This window comes from Lampetra planeri, chromosome 14 (assembly GCF_965212315.1).
Source record: "Lampetra planeri chromosome 14, kcLamPlan1.2.h2, whole genome shotgun sequence".
NCBI classification, from domain to species: Eukaryota; Metazoa; Chordata; class Hyperoartia; order Petromyzontiformes; family Petromyzontidae; genus Lampetra; species Lampetra planeri.
Genome location: NC_136120.1, coordinates 2,193,853 through 2,206,845, shown reverse-complemented (window position 1 = coordinate 2,206,845; position 12,993 = coordinate 2,193,853). Strand labels below are relative to the sequence as shown.

The window sequence follows — 12,993 nt, the reverse complement described above, 5'->3', positions numbered from 1 at the left end:
CTTCCTCGTTATCCTCCCTGCCCAGCTGATTTTCTCCATTCAACTCCAAAACTCACATCTCAAAACATTTTATATTTACGATTTGATCTCTTTATGTCGACGTGTGCCGGATAAAACACCACGGACCACACGAGGGATTTCAATCCGCCTCCTCAAGTGCGTTCTCATCCGTCCTATCAGCAGCAACTTGTTCCTGCTGAATGCCACCCTTCCCATGGTCATTTTAGTTATCATCCTAAATGTCTTCCCAGATACCTGAACTCTCACCTCTTGTATCCGTTATCCATCCATTGTCAAACTTAACATGCTTCCACTCTTCTATGAGTTTTTATTTCTGTATATTTGTCTCATTCCAGAAACCTTTGCTATCCTGTTTAGCCATGGCTGGGAATCGAACTCAGCTCGGTTTCGAGCACAAGTGCTCAAACCGTTGCGCCACTGCCGTGCACATACATCAAACGCACGATGGAATCCCAGCAAGTCATTGACCTCAGTCAATCTGGAACGTTCGTTAAGTCGCCTTCATAAAAGTCGTAACTTCACGGTTTTTTAGTCTACCAACTGAGTGATTGCTGCTATAAAATGTGCCGATGACACCATGGCCGATTGTGCAAACCTTGGCAATCTTGCTTTTATTACGTTTGTGCACATTGAACACAATTTCAACAATCGATGTAATCAACGTTTTTTTAGGTTAACAGTATTTCATGAGACAATGTAACTTTGTGTGGAACGTTGAGTAAAGCAGAACTACTTTTTTTAAAGATGTAAATAACTTCAGCCAATGGCTAGAACCCCTATATATATTAAACTGTTGAGCAATAAACGCTAACACATTTTGCCGTGCAGTGCTGCAGTTTATCTTTACGGTTTGTAAAGAGGTTTTGTTTTTTAATAATAAACTCCATATCTAAATTGCAACCTCGTTGCACTGCAAACAGTGAATCATTATGAGGTCCGGCCGTGTTTGAATAGATGCATGGTCATTGCCCTGTCTGGCATGGCTTTCTCTGACCTCTGAACTCTTTGCAGGGTACCGCGGGCCTCCTGTCCTTGGCTGTTAATGCACGCTCAGCAGAAGTGAGTTCATGTCAGCTACGCGGGTCATTTTGTTGTAAAAAAAAATGTTCTATGGAATTCCAGAAATGTTCTCTTGGCTTACACACATGTTTGAAATCTCAATAGGCTCCAAGAGAGGTTCATAACCTGTCCGCGGTCCCAGGAATTTCGAAGCCAATCTGTCCTTTCCTTTCATTTGTGCGGACGGACGAAGGCAGCTATCCACTCGGAATGCGAGTCAGGCAATGTACATTGTGCGTGGCTTCATTTTGAGATTTCTTTTCTCAAGAGCTGTGGTCTGGCGGGGCAATGACCAGTTACAAGCAGCGGTCATTCAGTGGTGAGGTCTCGGGGTGAGGGTTGCAAACACGGCCCCATAATAAACAACATTGCTCCCTGTGTGCCCCCCCCCCACCACCCCCACCCCCCCAAACTATCGTTAAGAGGCAGTTTCCAGGGAGGATGAGGAGCAGCAAGATGTAATTTAAATGAGGCCACCAGGGCCAAGGCCGACGATGTGACATCACGCAGGAGTTGCGGTTGACATGCCCTCATGTACGCCCGTGTCTTTTCACACATTAGCACGACAGTCACCCGATATCCGTTGAACGTTTCTGAAACTGAATTGTAATTGTACTGTGGTCAGTTTCAAGAAGTTACCTGCCAGAGCCGACTTACGCTACAGTCAATTTATTATTTAACATTGAATCACGTTTGCACAGTATTTGATATTTCACGATGGGGGGGGGGGATCTTGCTATTCAAGTTCATGTGTATTCCACCTTGAGAAATGTGCGGGTAATTTATCAATGGTGATACGTGGCCAATACCAGTTACATTGTTCTTTTTTTTAAAATCAGAAAGGTCGGAGGAAAGGAGAGAACCCGCAGTGAAATCATAGAGAACAGTGTGGCATGGAAAAACATACAAACGCCACCCAGATCGACACCTGAGTCGGGAATTGAACTCGGGGCTTCTGACGTTGAGGCACAAATGTAACCACTGCGTCACTCTGCCGCCAACATGTAGGAGCAGTACATGCAATAGATGTTGCTGCACTGTTCTCTGTTGCCCACAGTGTAGTCCCCCAGCAGCATGTAACTCATACCTGTTATGCATATTGGTTGCCCATCCAAGCACGATCTCTCAAGGGATACCTGGCTAAAAACAAATCAATGCCTTGTAGAATTGTCACAGGCCACGGGCTTCATGTCCACTTCTGATTTACTGTAAAAGGTAAAGGTGCAGGCCAGCAATTACATCACTCAGGCCACTGCTGGCAGAACCCCCTCCACTCGAGCGAGCTCTCGAGATGCCCTGCAGTGTCATGTGTCCTGCTCTTTCACGCGTCTTCGAGGTCGTGTCGGTGACCACATTTTACCCTCCCCCACGCGACCTGCTGCCGTGTCCACGTTCATGCCGCTGAGCGGACAGAGGCCTGCCCTACTGTTTCAACTGCCTCGCCGCGGAGATCCACTCACACCGGCTACCTCTGGATTTCCAAATCCCAGTGTTGCTAACCTTTACGCAACAGCAGGGTTCTTAATCTTCACTGTAATGGAGCTTACAAAAAAATAAAAAAATAAAAAACAACGCCAACCCCCCCCAAAAAACCCCACCGCAACGTTGGGTTTTGACAAAGCAATTGACTGCACCCATGTATTTTGTACTTTTTTTCCCATCTCGATTTACTGTGCGGCGCACAGCAGCGCTTTATGCGGGTCTGTGGGAAACCTCACTGCCGCCCGCCCTGGGGGGCATCTGTGGGTGGGGAGTGGGGGGGGGCAGAATCCCCTCCTGGCTTGCCGCGCCTTCACGTGTGAATGTGTTAAGTTGAGTGTGTGGGGGTTTAGCGCCTGACGAGGACAAGGGGGTGGGGGGGGGGGGTTCGAGGTTGCCCTCAATGGTTGGATTAAATGGAACATTTCACGAGCACGAGGAGTGCAGCAACACAACGGCCAGGCCCTTTGTCGTGGAGGCGACGCGTCAGACAGCCTTTAAGGCTTCGCTATACATCTTTTTGCCGTTTGAATAAATGTCATTGAAATCGCTTTTTCGCTCGGTCCGTTGAAAGCTGCGCGGTTGGATTGCAGTGCCACAGCGAACGGGGCTCTCCTGTGCTGTTGAGAGCGCTGCCTCGAACGAACATGTCCAAGATACCTCGAACGAACATGTCCAAGATGGTTACGGAAGATGCCAACCGCGCAGGGTGTTCGCGGTTGTTGCGGGCAGCACTTGGACGTGGGTTTTTGTTGTTGTTGTGTCCGGGTGGTGCCCGTGTGTTGTCCGGCGGGAAAGCCGACGTTTCGTTGCTCGTGCTGGGAGCTTCCTCTGCATTCCTGAAGAAACTTTAGTTTCCCGGGGAAGCTCCCAGCGAGTGGAGCGAAACGTGAGACATCCAGTCAAACAATAAACCGTACAATTCGTTAACATCTTGAAACATAATTTACAATTACGTTTTTTGCAATAAGCATTCTTTTTTCTGCGTGTTTTTAACTGACTAGTTATTTCAAACTATTGTAATCCTATGAAAAATAATTGACTACTTTTTCTTGGTCAATCCACTGCTGGATGAAGGCCTCCCCATGCCACGTCATTCACGGGGATTTGTTTTGTCATTTATAACCACGCTGGTCAGTGCGGGTTACGGAAGAGAGGGCCTGGAATTTTTTCAGATCTCACTCGCCACTGATGTTTGCCACGCCCAGGAATCGAATCCATGTTTCAGAGCACAGTGCGTCAAACACTGCACCGCTGCTCCTCATAATATGATTGAATGTTTGCGAAGGTTGACATTCTGAAATATCAAGACTAGTGATGGAATGGCAGCCGAAGGAGAGAATACGCAAAACTTTTACCGTGGAATAATGAGATTGATTGTGGCATTGCAGGACCACGAGGGATGGTGACGGCTTGGGGAGTCCTTCATTCAGCAGTGGGTAGAGAATGTCTGCTGATGATGATCGACTATTGACAATACAAGTCTATTTCAAGTGAAATCTCGGTTTAAAAAAAGTTGCAAAAACTACGTAAAGAAAGGGAAAACGGCATAACAAGAGAAACACCAGCACATGAGTAGACAGAGTATAGACAAACAAATCAAAGTACAAGTGATGTTTTCAAACCGCAGGAAATGGGGAGTACTGGGAGAGTAGTTGACGCTCTGTGTTATGAATCTGGCCGCCGAAGTTTGAGTCTCGGCCACGGCTAGCATCAGTGGCAATTTACATATCAATCCGATCCTGGGCCTCGCCAAGTTCACCAACCTGCACCGATCTGTCCGGTGAAGTATGGTGAAGTATGGTGAAGTATGGTGAAGTATGGTCAAACAGCCCCGATGACCGGCACACCGTGGACACGGATTCATCCATCGGCGGGATTGACAAGGGGGCCGTCCATAAATGACGTCACGCAATTTTGGACGATTTTTGACCCCCCCCCCCCCTTCGTCACACGGCGTCACAAAAAGTCAGACCCCCCTCAAATATGACGTCACAAAGCTCTGCCCCCCCCCCCAAATTTTTTTTTTAACATGCTTCAAATCGCTTTAAACTATTGTCATTGTAGTGCGTATTTAATGTGGCGCTGCACTCTGATGTTGTAGGAGAATTTTTTTTTATAAAAAAGTATATTTAATTAAGTAGAACGTGTTGTCTATATTTATTTAAAGTTGCGCATTTTGATGTGACGTCACATTTCTCAACCCCCCCCCCCCCTCGTCACACATCTTCACAAATGTCTGACCCCCACCCCCCCTAAGTGTGTGACGTCATTTATGGACGGCCCCAAGGGGCTGTAATAAATTATCTAATTATATTATTAGCACCGGCACTACGTAAGCATTTAAACTAAGGAAAGTGGACATAATCTTACGAAAACATATACATTTATTGTACTCGTAAATATAATGCACAAGTCTTTGTTATACGATCGATATACCGCTGCACGCGTATACACTCGGCATACGTTTGTAACTTGTGCAGCTTCCAAGAGGGCAAACATTCCACAACAATTGTGGCAATGTTCTCCACCCATCGGGAATGAGATCTTACTCTAATCCCAAAGTCCGCAAAGCATCGCTTTCATTGGCCACGGTGACGTTCCGTGATGAATGGCTGACTCGCTCGCTCGCTGGCTCGCAGAGCGAGACGGGGGACGCGGCATCATCTTGACCTTGACCCTTGACTCCAGCACGAGCGCTCCGCGAGAGAAAGACATTTGAAGCGCCGCCTTCTCATTCGAGTGACGGCGATTGTCAGCCACGTGCTGTGTTGTGATGAGTCGGCTTAGGATCGCGACGACCGTTCGAACTAAATTGTGTGTTCTGCTCTAATGTATATGCAGCGCTGCGAATGTGTTTTGCCGCTTCCATGCTTTGTTACTCCCTGGGGAGAGATACTTCTCTAGAGGGTGCAGTAGTTTGGGCTCCTCTTCCACACCGGCTAGACATCTTTGAAGAAGTTGGGAGTACCCACACTCTACCCAACAACATGTCACCTTTCGCGATTGACTCACCGTTGGTTGTACCCATTTATACGAATGTGTGGACAGAGGTGTTGGGGGGGGGCTTAAGGATCTCATTATACGTGTGTATGTACATATATACAAGTGTATGGTCCAGTGGGTGAATGCACTGTGGACTGAAGCACATCAGATTGTAGCACATTCTGCGAAGCCACAGCACACTTCACGCTGCAGGCCGCACCGACGCAAGGGCTTATCAGTTGGTTCATTGTGAGTGCACACCAACACACCAACACACCAACACACCAACACACCAACACACCAACACACATGGTCACTGACCCACACAAACTCATTGGCTTCGACGAGGCATGTGAACTGCCGCGATTTTCGGGGGTTTGCGATTTGATGCGAGTGTTTATCGTTTTTCTGCGACGTTTTTACTGTCTTTAATCTTTTTTCATTATTGTTTTCATAGCTATGGTTACCCATTGGAATAAATGTCACAACAGCATGTGATTCGCCTACGTCGCACGCTAATTGTTCTTGCGCGCACAATTCGACACGTGTATAATGAGCACGAGTATCGGTTTTAATCGGTGAACGGGACGACGCCTTGTTACAAGCCCGACCGTGTTAGCAATAGTTACGATCGGTTCAACGCGTAGGCTTTCGCCTATACATTGCGACGGACAACAATCTAGACTTAAGCCAACATCTCCCGGCTAGTGACAATCCGCAATATGCTCATTTTTGTTTTTGAATCTCTCACAAGTGTGGCATCACAGTGGCGCTCTGATTATGCAAATGACTGATTTAGACGATCGCCGTGCCCTGCTCAGCGCCCGGTTCTCTCCCACAGCAACCACCGCCAGGCCTGACCCCCCCCCCTCTCTTCCCGGCACCCCCACCGCGCCAACCCCGACCCCCCCCCCCCCCCCCTAGGGACAGCGATGGGGGTCTCCGGGCTTTCTTCACGATTATTTACGGCGTGAAAACTGGCAACAACAACAAAAAAGCAGACGACAATGCTGCCCAGTGCAGAAGATTCGTTGCCGTAAAAGTTGTGCACGCACCGTGTTTCGAAGAGGCTTTTCACTGCTGAGAAAACATTCAGTGGAGGACGGAGACCTCGAGGGAGGTTTGCCTGTGCCATAACAATCACAATCATAATGACGTCTCTCTCTTTGTGTGCGCCATGTCCATTCTAAAACACGTTGGCGATCGTGGTCTTCTTCCGTCGAGCTCTGTCCATGATATTACTATAAACAATACACTCCCAGTTGCATCCAGTAGTTCAAATTGGTCACAGTATATTCAATTCACTATCTTCCCGGGATTTTGAAAAAAAAGGTAATAAAGCAATAATGTACAGCCTTTTGGCAAATCCACTGCTGGATGAAGGCCCCCTCCCCATGCCGTGTCTGCCATGGGGTTTGTTTCCCTTCACTTCACCACCCTCGTGGGTTTGTAAGTTGGTGAAGTAGCAGGTGCCCAGCAGGGGGTCAGATATCACTCGCCACTGATGTTAGCCGTGGCCATGAAGCAAACTCAGGTCACCGGGGTCACCGTGCTACCAGTGTCATTTCCTACATTTCATACAGCAACCTAGAAATACTTATACTAAAATAAGAACATTTTGCCAAAAATTATTTTACTGCAATTATTACATTTACTTACAATTACTCTAATTTATAATACTTACTTTAACTTTTTAGATTAAACTATGTTGTTTTTAATCCACGGAATAAATGACTGCAGTGAGCCATGGTGCAATTCAGTCACAGACAGCTGAAAGCTGACAACTGGTGTCAAATTCTTAGCCACGTTCAATATTCAGCAACGACAACAATGCAGCGTTCCAGACGATATCCACCCTGACTGCTGAAACGCTTTGGGACCAGCTCTCTGGCCTTTGGCAGAGCCGGACATTTCTAATTAATCCATTCCGTTTATAAATGAAATGCATGTTGAACTGGGATTTTCAACACGTTGGCAATAAATGCTGAGAGCCCGACTGCACAGCGCCGTCTATCTATGCGGCCCTTTCAAAGGCGCCCCATTTATTTTGCCGTTCCATGCACACGTCAGCGTTAAGTGGCACATTCACAGGTTTGGCTACACACGCCGCGTCGTCGAGGAGGCGAAGTAAATGTTGGTTTCCAGCGGCTCTGCTTTCCGGTGGGAAAAAAATCCCCCCACACACGCGAAACAACGCGCAAACGGCACCGTAAAAATGTGGCCGGTATGCAAATGCATCCGTGGCCGCCCCACGCAAGGCAACACAACCAGCATGGGACCGCGCCGCTACATATTGGTGTGCGGTCAAGCTTGTCAAACACGTTCCCTTCACACACCAACTTCTCTTGTGCGGGGCTCGATTAACGGTCGACCGAGACGACGGTCGTCCCTCTCTCTGTGTGGAGCCCTTTTTGCATCCTGATTATCAGCGAGGAAAGTTTTTTTGTTTTTTTTTCGCCTCCCCTTCCCCCCCCGAGCTGTCTCCTCAATTCACGCGTGGGACCTCGTGGCATTCTGAGGTTTAGCATACTAAAGGGAGCTTTGTTGCTGCTGCTGCTGCTGCTGGTCATCGTCGTCCGCGACGGAGTCCGACGGCGTCCCTAGAACGCCGGCACAGCGGCGATGAACGCCGGCCACGGCGACCTGGAGGAGGACTCCGTCTCCGAGCTCGTCCTGCAGAGCATCCGCCACCGGCTTAGGGACGCGTTCCAGAACCCGGCGGCTGGGCAAGGGCACCCGGGTGGCAGCTCCGGGGCGCGAGAGGGCAAGGGGCGGCCACACGGGGCACACCGGGAGGCCAGCGAGGAGCTGAGGAGGGCCAAGATCGAGGGGGCCTTGAGCTGGATCAGGACTGAACTGGTGAGGCTTCGACGTTGATTCCATATTGACGTTCATCTCGAGTCGTGTGGAAGTTCGTCCGCGTTCTAAGTTCGTCACGTTCGGTATCTAGTGACAAGAGGTGCTGATGTTATTCGCTTGAACTGTGCCTGGCTAAATTAGTCATGAATGTACGTGCTAATAATGTCAAATTAGCATTATAATTACACTATGACATTCTTTATTCGATTATTTAAATTAATGTTGCATTATGGTTGCTTTATTGGCTAGTTCGCAAATTAATGTGCCTCATTTCCAAGCGTTATTTAAAGCCCTGACCTCTAAAACAACATTCTTTTACCAAAGCAGTCATGCAGTGGTATGCAACAATTCACCACCCCCCAGTTATGTGGTGAATTTGCAAACTTTTGCATATCATAGTTTGAATCAAATATCTATCATCATTGTTTGTCTCGTTTTTCCCATTTTATTTGTATACTTTTTAAAAAATGTCAGTGCCATATTTTGCACCACCGTCTAATCTATATGACACATGGGCATGTAATTTGCGTACAATTTCCATCAACAGCACGCAAATGGTTCTCACACAATTAAATGTGTGCATTGTTATCTGTTGCATTGATGCTCACCGATGAATCGTCGCTTTGCATCGAAGAGTATCGGTCCAGTGTCGCCGTGACAACCATCTTCACTTTGCTTCCTGCCCGACATCTCTGTTGGCATCGGTTGAATCAGGGATTCAGGGAAACAGAGATTCAACATCGACTATTTCACATTTGCGCTGGACAACTTCCGTTGCGTTCAACCTCAAAATTACGAACATATCGAAAGCTGGCATGTTGTTGGTCGCAAACAAAAGGCGGCAGTACAGCAACTTGGTTCGTGCAAGCATCTGCATCGTGGACCTTCGACTGTTGTCCCCTCATGCGCGTGATGGGGTTTCTCCAGGTCCTTCAGTTTCTTACCACACGAAGCAAAGCAGCTCTGCATTGTAAAAACATCTATTGAGTAGGCATTTAAATTTCAGACACTCGTGATAATTAAAGCTAAGTAAATTCATAATTAATGTATTCCCTTCTGTTACACTATTTGTCCAATATGTGTTTGTTACAATACATCCTTTTTATTTCATCAGCGTTAATTTATCCATTTATCTAACAAAATAATTATATAGGGTGCTTCAAAAATGTGTTTAACACTTCTGAGAATTTGCAACAATACCACAAGAATTGTGCCACCTGGAGATGATTCCAGGCACGTGTTGACAATGATGGCGAACAAGTGGAGACTCTTTGACTTTTAGAAGCTAATAGCATCACATTTCTTATCATGTTACAGTGTTCGTTCTTTTCCATCAAAAACGATAGTCCCATGGTAGTGTTAACATTATTTTGAAGCACCCTGTATTATAGAGCTGGCAACACTTTGAAAGGAGCATAAACCACCACGCGAACTCTGGTCATCCTCGCAGCGGCTTTTGGCTAACCATCGAACAAAGACGGTCACCACATCGCGCGCTTTCAGATGCGCCTCTGCGGCCGTCTGGAACGCTCTTTCTTCCGATATTAGAAGGCCACTGGAGATATGCACTTTAAAATCTCGATTGAAAACTCATTTAATTCGAATTGCTTGTTGTGGTTGGTTTGTTGTCCTTCCCCCGCACCTCTGATGAGCACGGTTGGCTACATATGGTGCAAAATAAGTTCAACATACGTGCATACATGAAATACAATTATTTGGTGCAAGGCATAGTGGTTGACGCATTGTGCTATAAAACCCCCGAGTTACATTTTCAGCCGTGGCGAACATGGATCGTGAAAGCTGAGCTGGTCCTGCCTCCCCCCCCCCTCTGCCCCCTCATATCAGAATCATCAGAATCAGGATATGTATTTATACTGGAGGAATCCGATGAGATATAAAGCTCCTTGTCACATATGTGCAGTAGGGGCACGGGGTCAGAAAGTTACAACAACAAACAATACAAAAACACGATAGGAGTGCACAGTAGAAAGAGGTAAGCAAATAACTTTTTATAAAAGTAAAACTAATCTATTATTTATTGTACCAGGTAAAACCCCGATTACCTTCTTTTTCAGAAGTGACCTGGCCACAAACGAAGCGACTTATCATATGTAAATTTGTAGCAGCCAAAACATCTAAATAATTTAAACAATCTTCACCAGCACAGCGAAGTATGATCAAACAACCCCATGGCTGACACGGTGTGATGGGGGGGGGGGGGCTTCATTCACCCAATCGAACAATATTTCCAAACGGATTTGTGCTACATCATTTATATATATATCATACGAATTCGTACAGCGTGTATGTTATATTGTAAATTCCAACCGAGTTGCAGACACAATGGGGGCATGAAGTGTAATGTTCTCCGCAGCGTGTCACACGCGTGTCTCGTGTCGTCGGTTGCCAGGTCACTCGAGTCTGGTGGCTTAAGACGAAGAGGACCACAATGCACCTCTTGAGGCAAATGGTCATGGCTTTTGCACAAAGGCTGAATGCTTTTTACGCGGTTTTGTCTGCTGTCTGAAACTTAGCGCACTGCTGAAACCCTGGCGACCTGATAACGTCAGTGGGAAGTGGTCTCTCATCTTGTCCTGGGTCTCCTCTAGGCCAGCTGAGCCTTACATAAGTACACGGTGTGGTATACAAAACATCAACATTTGGGGAGACAAAGGCAGCTGGGCAAAGTGCGAGCCACACCCCCCCCCCCCCCCACCTTTATGCGCTGCGGGAGTCCTTAACAGGCGTTCGCTGACTGCTCTCGCATGACCAAATGGGTGAATGATTGTCTATTGTGCACGCGCGTGTGTGTGTTGTACACCGTGCAGTTAGAAATGCGGCAACAGGACTGCCAGCTGGCAAAATCCCTGCTGCACCTGGGCAAGGAGATCGACTCGATGAGAGCGTGGAGAGAGCCAAGCGGCCCTGCTGCTGCTGCCCTCTTCCCACCGTGCACACCGACCGAGGCACCCCGTTCTCCCAGCGCAGTTCACCGCGCGCAAGCCGTGTCGTCCTGCGCGCCAGCCACGACGCCGGACTCAATGGCCACAGCGTTCCACTCTCCGTCCGCGGTGTTGGACGTCACGCCGTCTCCGGCGTTCCACTGCTCCAGATAAATTGTCGTGTGCGCCACGGCAGGCAACGCTCGGCGAAGCAGCTTCATCCCACGCCTCGGTTAAGACGGCCCACACACCAGCTTCCGCTTCCCTGCATGGCCCCAACCGAGTGTAACTGATCGCGCACTGGGAGATCTTATCCCAGGGAGGCATCGCTGCATTTGCTCGAGCATATGTCAAACTAAACTAAACTTTTTTTTAATTTTACCAGGTAATGCCACTGAGCTATATAGCTCTTTTTCAGAAGCGACCTGGCCACAAATGATAGCCCAATGAGGTGGCTTATCACGTGAAAATATATATCAGTAGCCAAATACTAGAAACGCATGTTCATTCTAAATGTGGAGAGAAAAAAAACAGAGGACTGAGAGGAAAATCCACGCGACCAATACAAGCATCAGCCAGGTCAGGCAGTGGAAGTGGCCGAGTGGCTCAGAGGACGGAGTGCTGAGCTGGCACCCCCAAGAGCCTGGGTTCAATACAGGCAGCCCATCCGTGATGCAAGTTCAGCGAGTCGATGGTCTCGGACTGGTCACCAATGCCGGTACAAAGTAAACCCCATTGTATCAAATTTGGTTCTGTACTTAATTTAGTTAAATTCCAGCTTTGAGGTTACATTTTTTAGGTTGAACCTCTTTTGCACCGTACGTAGTTCTAATCGAACGTGCGAAATATCGGTTGGACTCCATGCTGCAGCATTATGCATAGCGGCAGGGTGAGTGGGAAAGTCCTGCCCCCCCCCCCCCCCGACTGTGTGGTCAAGATGTCACTTGAAGGGAACTCAGAGATATGCATATGAAACCCGTGGGCCGTTATTTTCACACGAAGCATTGCGCTGCCTACGCGAGTTCCAATCGGGTCGCTTCATCTCGTGACGTGACACCAATAGCGCAAGCGGGATAACGCTCGGAGGGAAAAAATAACAAACATATGTTTTAAAATCATATGGCCGTTGCCTACTAACCCAGAGACTGACCATATAATCTAAAAGCCATGATACATCCAAGTGTAGTGTCTATCACATGTAATTGTAGGCTGTCAGTCGTGGCTGGGTGCCCCATCATTAGCTTTGTCTGGGGGCCCCTCAAATCTAAACACTGCCCCTCGCTGCACAGGGTTTCCGCGATTTGTGCTGTGCAGCTCTTTTGTGACATTTTTTCCGGGTTGTATCGTGCGGCGTTACGGCGCCTTTGGCTGCACGTGCTGGGAGCGTAACGTTGGACACCACGGCCCGAAAACACATCGCAGGACTTCGTTCCTCCGTGGCCCTTGCAGCTTCAGGACACTTTGTGAAGCCCTCTTGCGTGGCATTGGGGAATAACGGCGCTTTGTGAATTCACGCCCTACGAGTGGCGGTGGGGGGGCCGGGGAGACGAAGGTTACACGGGGTCGCCACCTGTTTGGGGGCATTTATAACACTCCCCCCCCCCCGCTTACTCTATTTGTCATATGTCAATTTGAAATGCTTATTAGC

General features: G+C 48.0%; 1 protein-coding gene across 1 annotated transcript; it reads left to right on the top strand.

Annotated features, from left to right (window-relative positions):
- Window positions 1–8,035: 8,035 nt before the first annotated feature.
- On the top strand, window positions 8,036–11,710 carry LOC144722291 (uncharacterized). Its single transcript, XM_078600406.1, has 2 exons — window positions 8,036–8,403; window positions 11,232–11,710. Exons 1-2 carry the CDS (start codon window positions 8,167–8,169, stop codon window positions 11,517–11,519), a joined length of 525 nt encoding a protein of 174 aa, XP_078456532.1. The 5' UTR covers window positions 8,036–8,166; the 3' UTR covers window positions 11,520–11,710.
- Window positions 11,711–12,993: the final 1,283 nt, after the last annotated feature.